The 19,586-nt window shown below is 37.7% G+C and overlaps 1 protein-coding gene across 2 annotated transcripts in view; it reads left to right on the top strand.

Annotated features, from left to right (window-relative positions):
* Positions 1-19,222, top strand: part of ZC3H3 (Zinc finger CCCH domain-containing protein 3) — a 48,170-nt gene extending 28,948 nt beyond the window's left edge. For both annotated transcript variants that reach the window (XM_071667925.1, XM_071667924.1), the window contains 2 exons: positions 49-244; positions 1,786-19,222. In XM_071667925.1, coding sequence (XP_071524026.1) covers positions 49-244; positions 1,786-2,682 — 1,093 coding nt within the window. In that variant the 3' untranslated portion in view covers positions 2,683-19,222. The remainder of the gene's footprint in view (positions 1-48; positions 245-1,785) is intronic.
* Positions 19,223-19,586: the final 364 nt, after the last annotated feature.

The following is a 19,586-nucleotide window of genomic DNA, read 5'->3' as shown; positions in this document are numbered from 1 at the left end:
ATAATCCAAGGGCTCTAATTTACCTAAATGTAAAATGTTTGATTACAGGTTTTTAAGAGGTCGGTGTCCTGTGAACAATTGCCCATTCTCGCATATTGTAGATCCAGATAAAATGCCTGTCTGTTCACACTTTGTACAAGCCTCCTGCACTCGTGATGGTTGCCCTTATCGTCATGTGAGGGTTAATCCCTCTGCACCAATATGCTTGGGCTTTCTTAAAGGACATTGTCATGCAGGAGAGGAGGTAAGCTGGATTATGATGGGCTTGACTCCTGTCCCTTTTTTTACTGAAGTTTGAATATTCATTTTCTTGTGAATCCTATGCTAACTGACATTAATTGTACACTATATTTTCAGCTGTTCACATTTTGGAAAATACAACTTTCTGTTATTCATGCAAGTTTGAAACTGGTCTTACTGACATCCACAGAACTCACAAAGAAAGCACTTTATTAGAAATGTATTGCCAGTAAGGCAGATTTTCTGTTGTCTCCACTGGATGTGATTTTAGCATTCATGGATGATGTAGAGTATATTGTTTATATTCTATTAGATTTTGATGATATGATTCTGTGATATGCTATTTATCTGTCTGTATTTCTGATGCCTGTTTCCTTCAGGAACTCCTTCAAATGAGTGGGCATGGTAAAAGAGTATACTTTTAAGTGGTAATGATATTGTATGACCATCATGCTTCAGTAAATTTAGGCCACTGTTTGGATTGTGATTTCTGAGCAGGGTTAATTCCAGATTTTTCTTGCCACTGAGAGTGAACCAAGGACTACACCACCAACAGTCATCCAAGATACATTGGATCGGCATGAACAGGAGCTTTTATTGGCAGACGTAATATACTGGAACAGTTATTGGTGTCATTATATAAAGGCAAGGGGGACTGATTGGAATGCTTGATTTATAGAAGTGTGCATCTTATAAAGGCAAGGGGGACAGATTGGAATGCTTGAATTATAGAAGTGTGCATCTTTTGAATACACCTAGTAAGCTGTACAGGAGAGTGGTGATTAAGAGTATGGTGGCATGCACAGAGCATTGGATTGGGAAGGAACTATGTGGCATCAGGAGTGTCAACCAGTTGTTTTCTGTGGAGGATTGGTGTGAAAAATGTTTGAAAAACAGAGGGATTTGAGTGTGGCATTTATGGATCTGAAGAAAGCGTATGATAAGGTTGATAGAGATGCTTTGTGGAAGGTGCTACAAATATATGGTATGGTTTGAAAGTTACAAGAAGCAGCGAGAAGACTTTATAGGGGAAGTAAAATGTACGTGCTTAGGATAGGGAAAATTGGAGCTATGTGAAATTCAGGAAGCAATGTGCTTTTATTAGGCTGAACCAGAGCATATGAGGTGGTCAGGGAAAACCATGGAAAGATCTGTGTGGCTTAACTGTGGATTACAGACTCAGGTTTCGGTGCATGATATACTACAGCTCAACAGCAAATGAGTATGAAAAAGGAATTACAGTATTTAGGTTTGATGATATGTTAATATCAAAAGATTACAGAATGTTGCTTGAACTAATTGCAAATTTGTAAGTTACCCATGAAAAGTAAAGTTTTATTCATTGATGATAAAAATATATCTCAGAAAATGGTCATTGATGTCAGTGGCATTGCATAGGACATATTCAGAGAGCATAATGGATAAGAAAGGAATTTATGACATTATTCAAGGAATTTAGGTCGTTGTATTCATATTTTCTTAGAATTGATTTAGGAGAATTATATTCCATAACATTCCATGATATTTTGTATATATTTTTTTCAGTGCAAGAAGCAGCACATTTTGGTTTGTGAAGAGTTCAGCACAACAGGTAAATGTCCAAGAGGTGTGTCTTGTCCACTTTCTCATCATAAAGGGCAAACCAAATACAGGAAATCTGTAACTCTGGAACCTGCTGAAGGAGAAACTAAGAAGATATATAGTTTTCAGTACAGAAAAAGGAAAAAAAGTGAAAGTAGAGATGTACTGGGTGGATCAAAAGTGAAGAAGAGGATAGAAAGTAAATCCAAAGGAATAACAGATAAGGTTGTCCAACAGAGATATTTCCAGGTTATGAAGTTAGAGAATAATGATACAGAGGAACTAGGGAAGGTATCAGAGGTTAATAAAGTTGATATGACTGAGACAAAGAGTGAAAAAAATGAAATCATGCTTTTGGATAATAGAAGTAGCGAGGGGACATCTGTCATGGATCATTCATCTTCATCTAGTGCTATCAGTCTCCAAGAGAAATTAAAGACAGAAATGCAGGGGGCCAGAAAAGAAGACGAGATACAGGAAGGTTTGGCACATAATTCCTCGAGAAACAATTCAGATTTGGACAGGAAAAGGCAAAGAATCTTGCAAAGGGTTGATAAAATGAAAAGTTCATGTAAGACTCATAAAGTTGTGGGCATTCAGAATTATGCATTGAATTCTGAATCAAATGATACACAAGAGAAAGTCTCTATGTATAATGAATTAAACCAGCCAAGAATTGTTGGTCAAGGGGAAGTTCAAGATCCACTTGCTGATGTAGATATTCAGAATAACAGGAAAGGGAGAGAGGAATGTGAAATAGATTTTCATAACAATGAACCTTGCAGGTCTCGAAGGCCACTTCTTCAAAGATTACCGTCGTATATCCCTTTAAGCTTGAATGAAGATGTGGTGGATTTATGATACAGCTGTGATGACTGAGTACTGATACTGTTATTTGCTATATTACCAGTGATGTTGTTTGACTCATGCTTCTCTCTTTTTTATCTCATCTTTTTCTTCATAATTGCTGTTAGGTCATTTATGTATCATTTAAGAAAATTGTTTTATAAGAGCATTTCAAATCCATTATTAGAGTAATTGGGATCAAAATTACTGTTGTGACTTTTGATTGATTTAATATGAATTGTGTTGAGAATTTGATAAATGAAAAGTATATGATCTGCATTAGTATACTAATTCTGAATATCATTGTATTCTCTAAATATTTATATAATATGTCAGTGACAAATGATTTTCAAATCCCATAGGAAGGTGAGGGATGTTATAATGATCCATCAGTCAGTCTGTATCCCATATGCATTCTGCTGTACAGTTGAGTGGCTAATGCTCAATATCCTCCATACACATCATGTTTACACATTACTGCAGTCTTTCCTTGCAACTCCTGCATCACTTGTGTATTCCCTCATTTTATCTATCTACATGACTCAGTCTTCTTTATGTACTTCCAATCATTTGACTTTTATATCTTCAATGTCATTTCTTCTCATATTCTGATACTACTACAGTACTCTTACTTTAAATGTCATATCTTTGAAAAATACTGTATCTCCTCATTTTTTTCGTTCTTACTCTCTCCAGTTACCACACCCCATATCCCCTTCTCAGAAGATTCATGGTTACTGCCTGCTGTCTTTTTTTTCAGCATACAAATAGGAGGACATGGTCTTGTGCTAAAGATGAACTTATTGTGCCACGACAATAACAACATAACTGGCTGGCCTAATGGAAGTCGCTTTTCTTCGTCTTTCATATCTGTTAGTTATTTCCTGCATGAGCGAGATAGCATCCAGAATATACGACTGAGCCTTAAAGGAAAGGGTTAAGGGAAAAGGCGAGAAATAATCTTCCCCTCCTATATTATTTTCCAAAATAAAGAATGGATGAAAGTAGCTGTCAATACAAAATGTTGAGATAGTGCTAAACTAAAAATATACTCATATTTAGTCAAAATATAGTTACTGAATGCAGCAAAATATTCATTGCATTTTGTAACATTCTCCCCCTTTTCTCTATAATCCAGTCCTGCTTATTTTAAAAAATGAAAGCCAATGAAAACAATCCAGCAATTTAATTACAAAAGTGACCATGCCATTTTGGTGTCCTGATTGTCTTTCATTTCTATATATCACATGTATTGGGTTGTGTTCCTTCAGAACCACAACACCACCCTTTACAGATGCATCATTAGGTATTCTGATGTTGTATTCCTCCATAGCAGTGCCACTACCCACTGGCTCTGCAGGAAGAGGGTCCTTATTCTGTCTCAGATGATAGAAAACCCATTCTCTACCCTGAACTCATAAGATCTAGCAACTGGCTTCTTAACTGTCATCACCAACTTCTTCAATTCCTTTTCCCATAACATGAATGGCTCCATATTGACTACATCACCTTCTAGTAGTCTTGGCAAATTCTGAGTGCCTGTCATAATAATGTGCCTTTTTCTCTCAATTTGTACATATCGTGTGATTCTTCCTCATTCATAAAACACTTGTCACAGCAGTGCCTCAGCCATAGGGATAACAGTCTTCATTCTCCTACACATCATTGTCTGCGCTGGATGCATATGTTTTTACGGAGTTGGGATGTTTCTCATTTTTAGCAATGCCACATGCTAGTCCTCAACAGTCTTCTCTGTTTTATGCAATGATCTCTTAGGACTTTTAACGGTTGAATCTTTCCTTTTGCCTTACTGTTATTAGTCGAAAGGTTTTTATCCCATTTTCTGTCACTAGTTATTTCATTGGAAATTTTATACCTGGGACATTGAACCCTCATTTTACATGTGACTATTTTTGCCCAGCTGTCATGCTGCTTGTCTCTTTCTTAATAGGTAGAGAAATAAAGTGAAATAATATAATGTCAGTTTTCAAGATCAAATTGATCTTCATCTATCTTTCTTCTGGGACTGTGAACATTCCTGGCTTAGGATTAGTTCTTTGGTATGTGGTATTCCTTGTTGGTCCTTCATGTTCCATGCAGGACCAACCATTTCAGCACACCCCCTTAAGCTTTCTCATCCATGCTCTTCCTATTACCATACCTCTCTCTTACCCTTTTATTACTTAATCAAAGCAGCTCACACCACATATTGTTCTTAAACATTTCATTTCCAACACCACCACAACCCTCCACATATCCTCATCTGTAACCCATGCCTTGGATCCACACAACATTACTGGGACTACTATACCTTTAAACATACTCATTTTTGCACTCTAAGGTAACAACCTCTCTACAAATTCCTCATTGCTCCCAGAACCTTCACCCCCTACCTATCGTATGACTCACTTCTGCTTCCATGGTTCCATTTGCTGCCATGTTCACTCCCGGTTATCTAAAACATTTCACTTCCACCACCTTTTCTCCTTTCAAACTCGAACTACGTCTCATCTGTCCTTCTGCCTGCTAAACCAAAATAACTGTTTTTTTCACATTTGCTCTAAACTTTCTCCTTTCACTTTTTCTCCCATATTCAGTCACTTGCTTCTGCAGTTTTTCACTTGAATCTGCCACCAGTGCTGTGTTATCAGCAAACAATCACTATCTCACTTCCCAGCCCCCCACCTCACCCCATACAGACTTAATACTTGCTTGATTACTAGATTATAAAGAATGGTAGTGAGGCAACATAATCATCCATTAGTTTAGTACAGAAGAGCTAAGCCTTTAAACAGCTGACTGCTGTAGCTCTCCAGATATGAGATAAACAATGTGGAATTTTTCAATCAGGAGTTGTACTACTTTATCTAACTAGCAGTTAACCTATTCCCCAGGTTTTACAGAACTCTAATATGTCAACTAAGTGGCTGGATTTCAGTTTAAACCTGTGTTACTCAAATGTTCTTCATAAGACAGCCAGTTAATCTTTACCATTTCAGTTTGTTTAGAATTCTCCCTCTCTCTCTCTCTCTCTCTCTCTCTCTCTCTCTATCTCTATCTCTCTATCTCTCTATCTATCTCTCTCTCTCTAGTTTGGGGTGGAGAGAGACAAGTTGATTACAGTGTGAGTTATATAAAGAGAATGTGGAGGAAGTGGAATGTCTTAGATATCTGGGAGTGGATATAATAATGGATCAGACCATGAGAGCTGAAGTAAGCCACTGGGTAGGTAGGGGGGCTATGTTCCTGGGTACATTAATGAGGGTGTAGAAAGAGAGGTTACTGTCTGTGAGGGCAAAGGTGGGAATAATTAAAACTATAGTGCTTTATGGTTGCGAGGCATGGGCCATAGATAGAGAAGTATGCAAGAGGATGTATATTTTGGAAATGAAGTGTTTTTAAGGACCACATGTGGTGAGGAAGATTGATTGAATAAGAAATCATAGTGTAGCCACCTACCTACAAGAACTTATGATGAGATTTTGCCATAATGACAGAGCTAGAATTAACCACTTGACATGCATTGAATAATTATGTTTATCTGACCACTCTATTTTCTTCTCATCGCTTGTTTATTGTATAAGTTTTTTATGGGGAGCTCTTCTTGTGTAACTGTCTGTTTAGGCTCATCTGATACTGTCTTTAATCAAGAGTTTAATCATCTTTGGAGTATTTTTTTATCAATTACATGTATATTTCTAAGTTCTCCATATATCACTGTAAATAATTGCTCAAAATTCCTCACAGAGTAATACTTTATCATTGTCTGAAATGTCTTTGTTGTATCTCCAGTAATTAGTCTTGATTCAGTGATTCTGAGTTCTTCTTGCCTGGTTGACTTCAGGTTTAAAACATTATTCTTTAACCCCTTCACTGTTTTCATCACATATGTTTGACACTTGGCTTATAAGCCCCCCCATGTTGCCATCTGCAAATTGCTACACTAGATTCTTAAATTATTTTCAAATAGCAGGACAAACTGTGGTTTATTTTCCTGATGAGAAGTGCTGCCATTAACTGGGGAAAATTTGCAGTTTTGCTAGTCTTGGTATGTAAGCGGAGTACATCCATTTATTGTGATGAACCATAAGTATAGGAGACACTTCTCTAAAAAACCCTCCTTCTGGCTCCCATTTAGTTTTTATTACTGCTTGTAATCGCTGCAATAATGTTATCTGTGAGGCGAAACATTTCTTTATTCAGAGGAAGTGCGATAACCTCTCGTCATCATCCATTGATAGGTCTTTCTGGTCTTTAGCTAAGGCTGTCTCTAACATCTTCCATCACTTTACTTTCCCATCACTTTTCCACTCTGACTGTACTATAGCTGTCTCTCCTGTAGGGAGAACAACTCTCTGTGGTTACTGTTTCTCCTCTGAATCCACCTTGGATGACTTTAACATTCCTTCACCCCCAGATGCTCCTCTTACTAATTCTATGCCCCTTCCTGTAATCTCTTTTTGAACTGTCTAAAAAGCACTTCTTTCTCTGGACACAAGTACAAGGCTTATGGTCCTGATGATATCCATCTCCATGTACAGAAAGAGTGTGTTTCTGAACGTGCACTTGTGCTTGCTCATCTGTTCTGTTTCTGTTTAAAAACCAAAACTTTTCCTTCTCCTTGGAAACATGCATTGATACATCCTATCCCTAAGAAGGGAGGCCATTCTGACCCCTCTAACTATTGTCCTATTGCTTTGACATCTACTATTTTCAAAGTCTTTGAATCCCTCCACATAGGTCTATCTGGTCTTTAGCTAAGGCCATCTCTAACAACTTCCATCGCTTTACCTTCCCATCACTTTTCCACTATGACTGTACTATAGCTGTCTCTCCTGTAGACAGAACAACTCTCTTTTGTTACTGTTTCTCCTCTGAATCCACCTTGGATGGCTTTAACATTCCTTCACCCCCAGATGCTCCTCTTACTAATTCTATGCCCCTTCCTGTAATCTCTTTTTGAACTGTCTGAAAAGCACTTCTTTCTCTGGACACAGGCAAGGCTTATGGTCCTGATGATATCCATCTCCATGTACTGAAAGAGTGTGTTTCTGAACTTGCACCTGGCCTTGCTCATCTGTTCTGTTTCTGTTTAAAAACCAAAACTTTTCCTTCTCCTTGGAAGCATGCATTGATACATCCCATCCCTAAGAAGGGTGACCATTCTGACCCCTTTAACTGTTGTCCTGTTGCTTTGACATCTATTATTTTCAAAGTCTTTGAATCCCTCCACATCTCCCATAACCTTAAACACCTTGAAAATCACAATCTTTTCTCTGATTACCAGTTCGGCTTCTGTAAGGCAAGATCCAGTGGTGATGTTCTTTCCTGTCCTACTAATGTCTGGTCATCATCCCTGAAAGATTTTGGGGAGTCAAGTGCAGTTGCCCTTGACATATCTAAGGCTTTTGACATGGTGTGGCATTGGGGTCTCATCTCTAAGCTACTCTCTTTTGGTTTCCCTCCCTCACTTTGCTTCTTCATATGTAGCTTCCTCTCCAGCCGATCTATCTCTGTGTTTGTTGATGCATCAGCCTCCCCCCCTTTTCTCCATCTACAGCAGTGCTCATCAAGGTTCTGTCCTGTCCCCTACACCTTTTCTTCTTTTTTTCAACAATTTTTCCTCCACAAATAATCTAATGCACTCATATGCTGATGACACAACACTGCATTCATCCACATCTTTCAATGATGCTCCCTCTTTCACTCTATCTGCATCTCATCATGACACAACCTCCTCAGTGAAATCAGACTTGGATAAGATATATCAGTGGGGTAGACAAAATATTGTTAAGTTTAATGTCACCAAGACCCAGTTTCTACCCATCATTCTATCTAAAACTTCACACAAATCATGCCTCTCCTTTGATGGTTCTGTAATAACACCTCTTGACCCAATGAACATACATGGCATTACTGTAATATTCACCCTTTCTTGGAAACCCGACATTACAGGAATAGCTAAGTCTGCCTCTAAGAAGCTGGATTTCCAGTTTAGATGTCAAAACTTCTCTTTGGAACAGTTGCTCTGTTTATACAAAGCATTGATTCGTCCTTGCATGGAGTACTGCTCTCACATTTGGGGTGGTTCTAGCTCTGCATCCTTTCTTAACAGAGTTTAGCTAAAAGGGATCCACCTTATAAACTGTCTCAGGCTAACTTCCAAATTTGATGCCTTTGCCCTACGCTGCAGTGTTGGTTCACTTTCCTCTTCTTTAGGTATTACTTCAGTTTTTTACTCCCGAGAGCAAACTGCTGCAACTCAAGGATGGGCCATTTTAACACCTGCTTCTTTCCCTGCTGGTCGAAGCTCTGGAACTCTCTATCCTCTCTTGTCTTTTCCATTAATGATGACCTAGCTCATTTCAAAAAACAGGTTTTTTCACTTCCTCAAAAATTTATAAATACCTTCCCTTGTCTTTTCATTTTCTGCAGTATAATTTCATATTTCAATTAAGGCCTGGCCTTGATGTGGACTTTTGTCCATGACTAGAGCCTTCAATATAAGAAAAAAAGCAGAGAATTATAAAGGAATATGGCTGATGTTAACCTATTCTATTTTGAAGACAAAGAAAATGATGGTGAAAACAAGGTCTACCACCCTCATACATCAAGCAAAAGTGATGATTTTAATGATCTTAAAGAAAATAGGTTTGGATTTTTGTACTGAAGACGACTTGACATACTGTTTTGGACTCTACAGGTCTAGCTCCAGCAGTAGAGCTAGGAACAGTAAAGAAGTAAATAAGTAAAGTGCTTTATGTGAAAAAAAATTCAAAACATAAACATAAGGAAAAGGGAATTAGTAATTGTGTCAAAAGATGTGTATGTTCAGGAATTTGGTGATTCTTCCTGGGCTGTGGCTGATCCAGCTCCATCCTCTTTGGGCCCCTCATTGATCGTCAGGTGTCAACCACCCTCCAAGGTAAGGATACTGTCCTTTATATATTTTCTCATGAATGTATAACATAACACTTAGAATTGAGGTGTATTATCAAGAGACAGGTAGATTGTGTTGTGTGATGTTCTAATGTAATACTTTCAGATATATCACTCCATTTTCCCTTCCTTTCTCCTTTGTCTGCACACTTCCCCATCAGTTACCCACATTAGCAAGGTAGCACCAGGAACAGATGAAGAAAGTTTTCATTTGCTCACATCCATTCTCTAGCTGTCATGTGTAATGTGACAAAACCACAGCCCCCTGTCCGCAACCAGACCCTACAAACAATTTTCATGGTTTCCCCTAGCGGCTTCATAGCCCTAGCTCAGTCCATTGACAGCACATGGCCTCCTGTATACCACATCACTTCATTTCATATTATCCTGCACACCTTTCACCCTCCTGCATGCTCAGGTCCTGAACATTCAAAATATTATCACTCCATTCTTCCATTTCCACTTTGATCAACCCTTCCTCTTGTTCCCTCTACTTTTGACACATATTCTCCTTACTCGTTTTCTCCATATGTCCAGACCATACAAGCACACCTTCTTTGAACAGCTGTCTCAACCATACTCTTCTTATAACCACAGCTCTCTCTTACCCCTTTTATTACTAATTCAATCAAACCACCTCATACCACAGACTGTCCTCAGACATTTCATATCCAACAGATCCACCCTCCTCAGCACATCATTATTTATAGCCCTTGACTCGCATCCATACCATGTTATTGAGACTATTATACCTTCAAACATACCCGTTTTCACCCTCCTAGATGACGACCTCTCTTACCACACACACACACTTTGTTTTTGATCGGCATTTCCTGCATTACTGAGGTAGTGCCAGTAACAGACAAAGAAAGGCCACATCCTCTCATATCCATTGTTTAGCACTGAGTCTGGTCTTGCACCCTTATTCTTAAACTGCTGTACATCTTCTGTAATATGCCCCTGCTATACTAGGTTAACTTCTTAGCCGTTAAATAAGTAATGGTTTTGACTAGAGCTTTAATCCTATCAGTGCTTCTCATAAGTTTTAGGGATAATGTGTAAGTTCAAAGTATATCTTACATCAACTTGCTGCCCTGCTTCCAGTCTCTTCAGTACTTCCATTTTCTCATTACCTTTGGTGTATTTCTAGCACTATCATTTGCAAACCTTTTCCCAGACATTATGGATAATGATTCACAAATATTCTTTAAGAGAAAGAATGAAGCAAGTGGGAGAGTGAGCATTCATGCATATGTTTAAAGTGAAAGAGCACAAGAAGCTAAGCACTGATTTGGCCAGAACACTTTATGTGATGCCACGCACTATTAGATGAAAAAAATTAAAAATGGAGAATGCTACCAGCTCTTTGAGTTAACAGTTTTTCATTACATAAAAAAAAACCAAGAGCTCTGTAGCAAATAATCTTTCACTGGGGCATACATGAAGTGTGTTGTAAACGTTATGCAAAAACTTTTATGATTATATTTTTACTTTATAAAGTCCTCCTCTAATGTGTGTGGGTATTATTTGCACCAAATGGTCAGAATAGGTGAATTATTTTAATTGCATATGTGTATTAGTTTGTAATAATTTTCATATGTTTTTTCTGTATAAATTTATTCTTTCCATATTCTTTAGTTCCTGTCCTGTCAGCTGACTCATTTTTTCAGATAAATGTGATGATTTATAATATATTAAACTCAGGCATATTTTCATGAAACAAGAGCTTTGGTGTGTGAAATTCAATGTAAGAAATTCATAATCCTGTTATATATATCTCCCTATTTCACATTCCCTCCCTGTGGTATACATCTCCCTATTTCATATTCTGTCCCTACCCATTTTCCTCTTATAAGTTTCTCTTCCCTTCTCATTTCCCCACCATTTTCCCATTTTCATTTGCCATTCATATTAGTTAAGTCATGATATGCAGGCATTATGCATAAACTTGTGTGATAATCTTTCATTATATTTTATAAAACCCTGTTTCTGGTGAAGGGCATTTAGTGGACTTAACATTGAAAATCAGAGAATTATTTCATTATATAGATACTAGAATATAGATCCTAAGATTAGATTACTCTTTCTGTTTTTAGTATAGAAGTTGCTGCTCAATAAATTCACCTAAAAGGGCTAATCGGTAATGAATTTATTTATTTTCCTGATGTTATTTATTGTTCTGTTCCAATTTTGAGAAACTGAAACAAAAGGAGAGAGTTTCCAGCTCTCTGTTGTGATATGAGGAAGGTTGATTGTGTAATAAATGATAGGGTAAGAGAAAGGTGTGGTAATGAAAAGAGCATGGGTAGGAGAACCGAAAAGGATGTGCTGAAATGGTTTGGGCCTGTTGAGAGGGTAAGCAAGGAGAGGTTGACATGAGGGGATATGTGTTGGAAATGAAGCAGTCAAAAGTAAAGAGGAAACCAAATTTGGAGATGGAAGGATGAAATGAAAAAGATTTTGGATGCTCAGGGCCTGAACGGTGTCAGGTGTGAATGGGATGGGGTGAAGTAGAGCATTATGATATACAGGGGGTGACGTTCTGTCAATGGCCTGAATGGGGCATATGAAGCAGTCAGGGGAAACCACAGAAAGGTCTGTGGCACCTGTTTGTGGATAGGGGGCCCTCTGGTTTCTTCACATTATACATGACAGCTAGAGTAGATGTGAATGACTAAGGCAATTTCTTCATCTGTTCTTAGCGCTACCTTGCTAATGCAGGAAATAGTTTACAAATTTGAAAGAAAAAGAAAGAATTTTATTATCATAGAATATCAAAATAACATAATATTTATAAAGTATATTGTGACTGCACATTGAGTGTTAAATTAGTCTGATAGTCCAAAAAACTATGCTTAGTAGTGATGACAGTTAAGGGACTTAATGAGTTGGTTGCTGCACAATAGCTTACATGACTTAACGGAAGGAGGCATATGACAAGCGTGTAGCTCCCTTTATTTCAATCTAACTCATTTATTATATGTTTTATAGCTTTTATTATTTTTTCTAACTCAACATACTCAAAGTCATCATTTCCTGATGCTACCTCACTCCTGCAGGAATTGGCGAGCACCAGGAAACAGACAAAGAATGGCCTTTCCACTCATATGTACATTATGTACATAAATGCCCACACATTCACATATACATACATATACATATCAACATACATATACACTTACACAGACATATACATATACACACATGTACATATTCATACTTGCTTGCCTTCATCCATTCCTGTTGCTACCCCATCCCACAGGAAATGGCATCACTACCCCTTGCTTCAGCAAAGAAGTGCCAGGAAAACAGACAAAAAAGGCCACATTCTCTCACACTCAGTCTCTGACTATCATGTGTAATGCACTTAAACCACAGCTCCTTATCCACATCAAGGCCCCACAGACCTTTTCATGGTATATCCCAGAAGTTTCACATGCCCTGATTCAGTCCATTGACAGCATGTCGACCCCAGTATACCACATCATTCCAATTCACTCTATTTCTTGCACACCTCTCGGCCTTCTGTATGTTCAGGCCCCTATCACTCAAAATCTTTTTCTCTCCAAATCTTTTTCTCTCCATCCTTCCACCTCCAATTTGGTCTCCCACTTCTCTCTGTTCCCTCCACCTCTGACACATATACCCTCTTTGTCAATCTTTCCTCACTCATTCTCTCCGTATGTCCAAACCACTTCAGCACATCCTCTTCTGCTCTCTCTACCACACTTTTTATTTTCACACATCTCTCTTACCCTTTCATTACTTACTCGCTCAAATCACCTCACACCACATATTGTCCTCAAACATTTCATTTCCAACACATCCACCCTCCTCTGTACAAACCTATCTACAACCCATGCCTTGCAACCATATGAAATTGTTGGAACTACTATTCCTTCAAACATACCCGTTTTTTCTCACCGAGATAATGTTGTCTCCTTCCACACATTCTTCATCACTCCTAGAACCTTTGCTCCTTCCCCCACCCTGTGACTTACTTCTGCTTCCATGGTTCCATTTGCTGCTATGTCCACTCCCAAATATCTAATCTTCACTTCCTCCAATTTTTCTCCATTCAAAATTACATCCCAAATAACTTGTCCCTCAACCCTACTAAACCTAATAACCTTGCACTTATTCACATTAACTCTCAACTTTCTCCTTTAACACACTTTTCCAAACTCAGTCACCAACTTCTGCAGTTTCACTCTTGAATCAGCCACCAGAGCTGTATCATTGGCAAACAACAACCGTCTCATTTCCCAGCCCTCTCATCACCAACAGACTGCATACTCACCCCTCTCTCCAAAACTCTAGCACTTAACTCCCCAACCACCCCATCCAAGAACAAATTGAACAACCATAGGGACATCTCACACCCCTGCTGCAGACTGACCTTCACTGGGAACCAATCACTCTCCTCTCTTCTCACTTGTTACATGCCTTACATCCTTGATAAAAACTTTTCACTGCTTCTAGCAACTTACCTCCCGCACCATATACTCTTGAGACCTTCCACAAAGCATCTCTATCAACCCTATTGTATGCTTTTTCCAGTTCCATAAATGCTACATACAAATCCATCTGTTTTTCTAAGTATTTCTCACACATACTCCAAAGCAAACACCTGATCCACACATCCTCTACCACTTCTGACACTACACTGCTCCTCCCCAATCTGAAACTGTACATACCTTCACCCTCTCCCATACAATTTCCCAGGAATACTTAACAAACTTATGCCTCTGTAGTTCAAACACTCACCTTTATCCTCTTTGCCTTTGTACAATTGCTCTATGTATGCTGAAAACCGCCTTTGTACAGTTGCACTATGCATGCTGAAAACCACGAGGAAAATTAAAAATTATAAGTTCCCAAGTGCTTTTTCGTATAATAATCACTTCGTCAGGGGAGATACAAGAATAAGAGAATAAGATAGAAGATGTAGAACAGTCAGTTGATATACAAGGAAGAGATGTGGCTAAGATGCCATTAGTAAACAAGCTGTATCGGATGATGGTATTTGGGTCTAGCACATGCGTCATAAAATTTTCATTATATGGACAGGAAAGGGAATTGTTTATGAATTTAGCCTATGACAAAGCTATCCAGTTTGCATAGACCTTCAATAATATTAATGTTACAATTCTCTGTGTATTTAATGATAGAATATTTAGTGATATTTCTCATAGGAAAGGGGTTACATCTAATAACTGAATAAGCATTACTCCAGTCAATACAGTGGTCATTATTTTTAACATGATTAAACAAAGCATTTCATTTTTGCCCTGTTTTTATACTGTATTTCTGGTTTATTTATACTGTATTTATGGAATATTTAGTGATATTTCTCATAGGAAAGGGGTTACATATAATAACATGTATAAGCCTTACTCCAGTCCATACAGCGGTCATTATTTTTAACACGATTAAACAAAGCACTTCATTTTTGCCCTGTTTTTATACTGTATTTATGGTTCTTAAGTCTAACATAAAGATCCTTACTAGTGTGCCCTACATAAAAAACATATTACAGGCTTTATGAGGGATTCTATAAACACAGCCCGCAGAATTTTCTGGTGTTCTTGGTTAAGATATTCTTTATAGTATTGTTATTGCTGAAGGCTACATTAACATTAAAGGATTTAATCAGTCTGGAAAGTAAATAAAATTGTCACTAAAAAGGAGAACTAAAAGTTTCTTGGTATCATGGGGAGGTTTGGGTTTAACTCAATAAAATTATTTCTTTGCCAACTTAAGGGATTTATCAATGAAAGATGTAGGATACCTTAACTTGGATCCAATAGAATATATCTCCTCAAACTCATCATCAATAAATTCTGGACTGGATATATGTAATGCCCTAAGGAACATTGACTGGAATGATGATAGCTTAACTCTGTCATGACAGGCATGATACTAGACATGAACACCACCACCCGGTAACACTTGTTTATCAGTGATGTCTTAGCTTTGCCTCTTCCTTGTATATCAACTGACTATTCTTCGTCTTCAATCTCATTCTTGTATCTCCCTTGACGATGTGATCACTACACAAAAGTGCACTTGGGAACTTATCGGACTTATTGTGTTTTATTTTCCTCATGGTTATCAGCAAATACCAGATCACATGCACCACTGTGGATAGGGAGTTGTAGTTTTGGTGCATTACATATGACAGCTAGAGACTGGGTGTGAATAAATGTGGCCTTCTTTGTTTGTTTTCCTGGTGCTACCTCGCTGAAGCTGGGGGTAGCAATGCTGTTTCCAGTGGAGTGGGGTAGTGCCAGGAATGGATGAAGGCATGCAAGTATGAATATGTACATGTGTATAGATGTATATGTCTGTATATGTGTATGTATATGTATGGTCGTGAGATCTTCATAAGCTACAGAGTAACATAGGAATGGAGAGTTGCAGTGTCCTCTCAGTAATTATTAGGAGGTGCAAAGGTATCTCTTTGTCTCCCAATAATTTCCTGCATGGACACTCATCTTTAGGCAACATTTTTAAGAACTATAGGAAACCTGAATTGATGTAACGTTCAGAGAAGTACATTATGTGTTTGAACCAAACTGGTAACACATAGCCATTTGTCTCCAGTACTGGTAAATATATGTCTTGTGCACACTCATCAGCTGTTCCTCCAATGTTGCAATGAAGGCTACACACTCCCATTCTGTTTCAACCTCAAATCATACAAGCATGTTGAGTTACAACTATATTATCTTGCCAGCTTTCTATAAGAACTGAATGCCATGAAGTTTTGCTTCAACAAGACCTGGCCACTGTGGTTAGGACAGATAGGAAGGGAACTTTTTACAGCTTTTGAAATAGTGTGTGACAAAGAATCAGTGTACAGAGATCGGGAACTACCTTATCCTTGACATTGAAAACAAACTGAGTTCATGCTGCACTTTGTTTTATGCAGTCATCAAAAATATTAGAACTGCCCTATGGTTTTCTATCTTATTTGATGAAACATAGAACTGTTCAAACAAAGAATAGTTTGTAATGTGCTTGCACTGATTGTGTGAATATTATGAGGTTTCGAGACACTCAGAGTGACTTTGGCAGATGCCAGATACTAAATCTGGTAGAATTCTGGCTGGAATTTGGAACATGGTTTTTCTGGGTTTGACCTTGAAAGATTGTTGAGAACTGGGCTAGGATAGTGTTGGTAATTTTTAAAGCGGTACCTCATGAGAGGCAATATTGATTCATTGGAAAGGTCCTGGTGTACTGGTTATTCATTACCCTCATTGTCTTGACAATGAAGGATACTGCCCAAAACTGTAAACCTATTTGGGATCCCTAGACTTCTTCATGGAGCTGTTGCAGTTGTTTGAATATTTCCTTTTTGCTACTAGATAAATTAAGGGAAAAAGTGATGCTGTGGATGTCAAACCATGTCCTATATGGTGAACTGTGAGAATTTGCATGCTAGAAGCAGTTCTGAAGAATCATGCAACCCTCTGTAAGACTGACCATCATCCAAGACATGCAATGATGAATACTCTCATTAAACTGTTAGTCTTCTAGCTATGATGGAGAAATTTTAGACTTAGTTTGTTTTTCTCTTTTTTTTTTTTCTTTTTTTTCATTGTTCCACAGCAGAACAGCTCTTCATCACTGAAGGAGAACAATACATCTGCCAAAGATGACATTCAGGCAGCTTTGGCTGCAAGAACTGTATGGTGAGACTCTGAATTGAAGAATGTTTTGACCAGTTCTTCACTCAGGTTTATGATCGTCTGGTAAGTCTCATTGATGCTTCTGTATTGCCAAGGGTTTGTTTTATTTCCAAAAGAAAAAAATGGATGATGGTTCAGAAAACCATAAGTATCTTGATATCAGCAGTGATACAGCAGTGATATGAGATGCTTAATTCAGAGAGAAGATCGACAGGAGATTCTGCCAGAAGGGTTTTTCCACTGTCCAAGAGATTGAGGAGATGATTCTTGATGCTGCAGATAGGATGTCAGTGGCCATCCCTAAGTCTGTGAAAGTCATCTACAAACAAGAACTTGTCTTTGGAAAGCAATGCAGTCAACTGGCCCTGCTACCTGATACCATAACTTAGGGGTCAGTGAAAGAGGTTACTAGGACAGAGACTGTTTGATGCTTTCAGCACATAGCTGTTATGTAAAGCACTTTTCGAAAGTTTCACAAGTTGCTTTGCCTATACATGACAATTTCCATTTATACAACAGTTGCTAAAAGAACATTCTCATCATTGAGGAGCATCAACACTTATATTTGTAACACCATGTCTCAGCAGAGGTTAAACCACTGTGTGGTACTGAATGTGTATCTCAAATCGATAGGTGGAGAAAATCTCTGGCTCAAGGACTAGAAGTTCATTCCAACATGCAGTACGGAAGTATTACTAGCAAATGATTTCATAACTTAAAGCTAGATTGTTTTGAAATAAGCTTTTTATATGTATTTATTCAAATGGCCTTTTTAGGTAATCATTTTCTCCAGTTATATGGCTTTCTATATGTAATGCAAACAATCATTGAATCTGAAAATTTATTTCAGCGGTTCCCTCACATTTTTATGCAACATCTTACCAAAAGCTATGGAAATTTTCCTTTGCACACCTTGGAAAAGAAATTTGGCAATGCACCTGTTATACTCAGAGGGGATTGACCTTTTGCTAGGTGCTTATCATTTGTTGGGCTTCACATTCTTCATATAGTAAACATATATATATATATATATATATATATATATATATATATCTTTTCTTTTTTTCTTTCAAACTATTCGCCATTTCCCGCATTAGCGAGGTAGCGTTAAGAACAGAGGACTGGGCCTTTGAGGGAATACCCTCACCTGGCCGAATTCTCTGTTCCTTCTTTTGGAAAATTAAAAAAAAAAAAAAAAAAAAAAAACGAGAGGGGAGGAGTTCCAGCCCCCCGCTCCCTCCCCTTTTAGTCGCCTTCTACGACACGCAGGGAATACGTGGGAAGTATTCTTTCTCCCCTATCCCCAGGGATAATATATATATATATATATATATATATATATATATATATATATATATATATATATATATATATATATATATATATATAAAATATATATATATATATATATATATAAAATGCCATGACATCTGGGTAATCCTCACCTTTCATAATACAGTCTTTCAAGGAAGATAGTCATCCAACATTAGTGGCCATTAGTTGGAGGTAACGTATACACAAGTTATCTTTTTTGTTATCAGTGGTGTTACAGATTATTTCATATATACATTTTCGTCTTATCAGCTTACATACTCAAAGTAGGGTTAAAGCTAATGGAATATCCATGATATTCACATTAGCATTTGCATCCACACTCAGGTTTACGGTTTGTATCCAAAATTTGCAGCATTCATTGTGTTCATTCTTTATTTGTATTTTTATTTCCTTTACTTTTTTAGAGCATACTTCAGTAGCTCCCTCAGTCAAATTGGTGAATGAGGGGAATTAGTGGTCATCTATTTTTGTGTAGCAATGACCATTTTGTATTGTGTACATATAATTACTAGTGTTAATGTGTATATAATATTGTATAATGTATACAGTATATCTTTTTGGTGGAAAATAAAATGTTTTTGTTTCATGAATTTTCATTAACATTATGTTTGTGAGACTTGACATTTAGATGTAAAGAGGTTTAGGAAATGATTAGCTGTATTTGAAAGGAATGCATTACTTCTCTGAGTAGAAAATCTTCAAGCTGAGTAAATATTAGCTGGTATCAGAGCTTACATATCCTTTACAGAATAGAATGAAAAATAAAGGTCCTGTATGGTCAGAGATTCATTAAAATGCCTTTTTTTTTTAATAGCTGAGATGGCACATGCAGCTGAGGCCCAAATCAAGGCCATCCTATCGCATTATATGGGAGGGTATTGATTGAGAGGATGAAGTCATGTACAGAGCATCAGATTGGGGAAGAGCAGTGTGGTTTCAGAAGTGGTA

Source organism: Panulirus ornatus, chromosome 12 (assembly GCF_036320965.1).
Source record: "Panulirus ornatus isolate Po-2019 chromosome 12, ASM3632096v1, whole genome shotgun sequence".
Lineage (NCBI taxonomy): Eukaryota > Metazoa > Arthropoda > Malacostraca > Decapoda > Palinuridae > Panulirus > Panulirus ornatus.
This window is presented reverse-complemented; position numbering and strand designations above follow the sequence as displayed.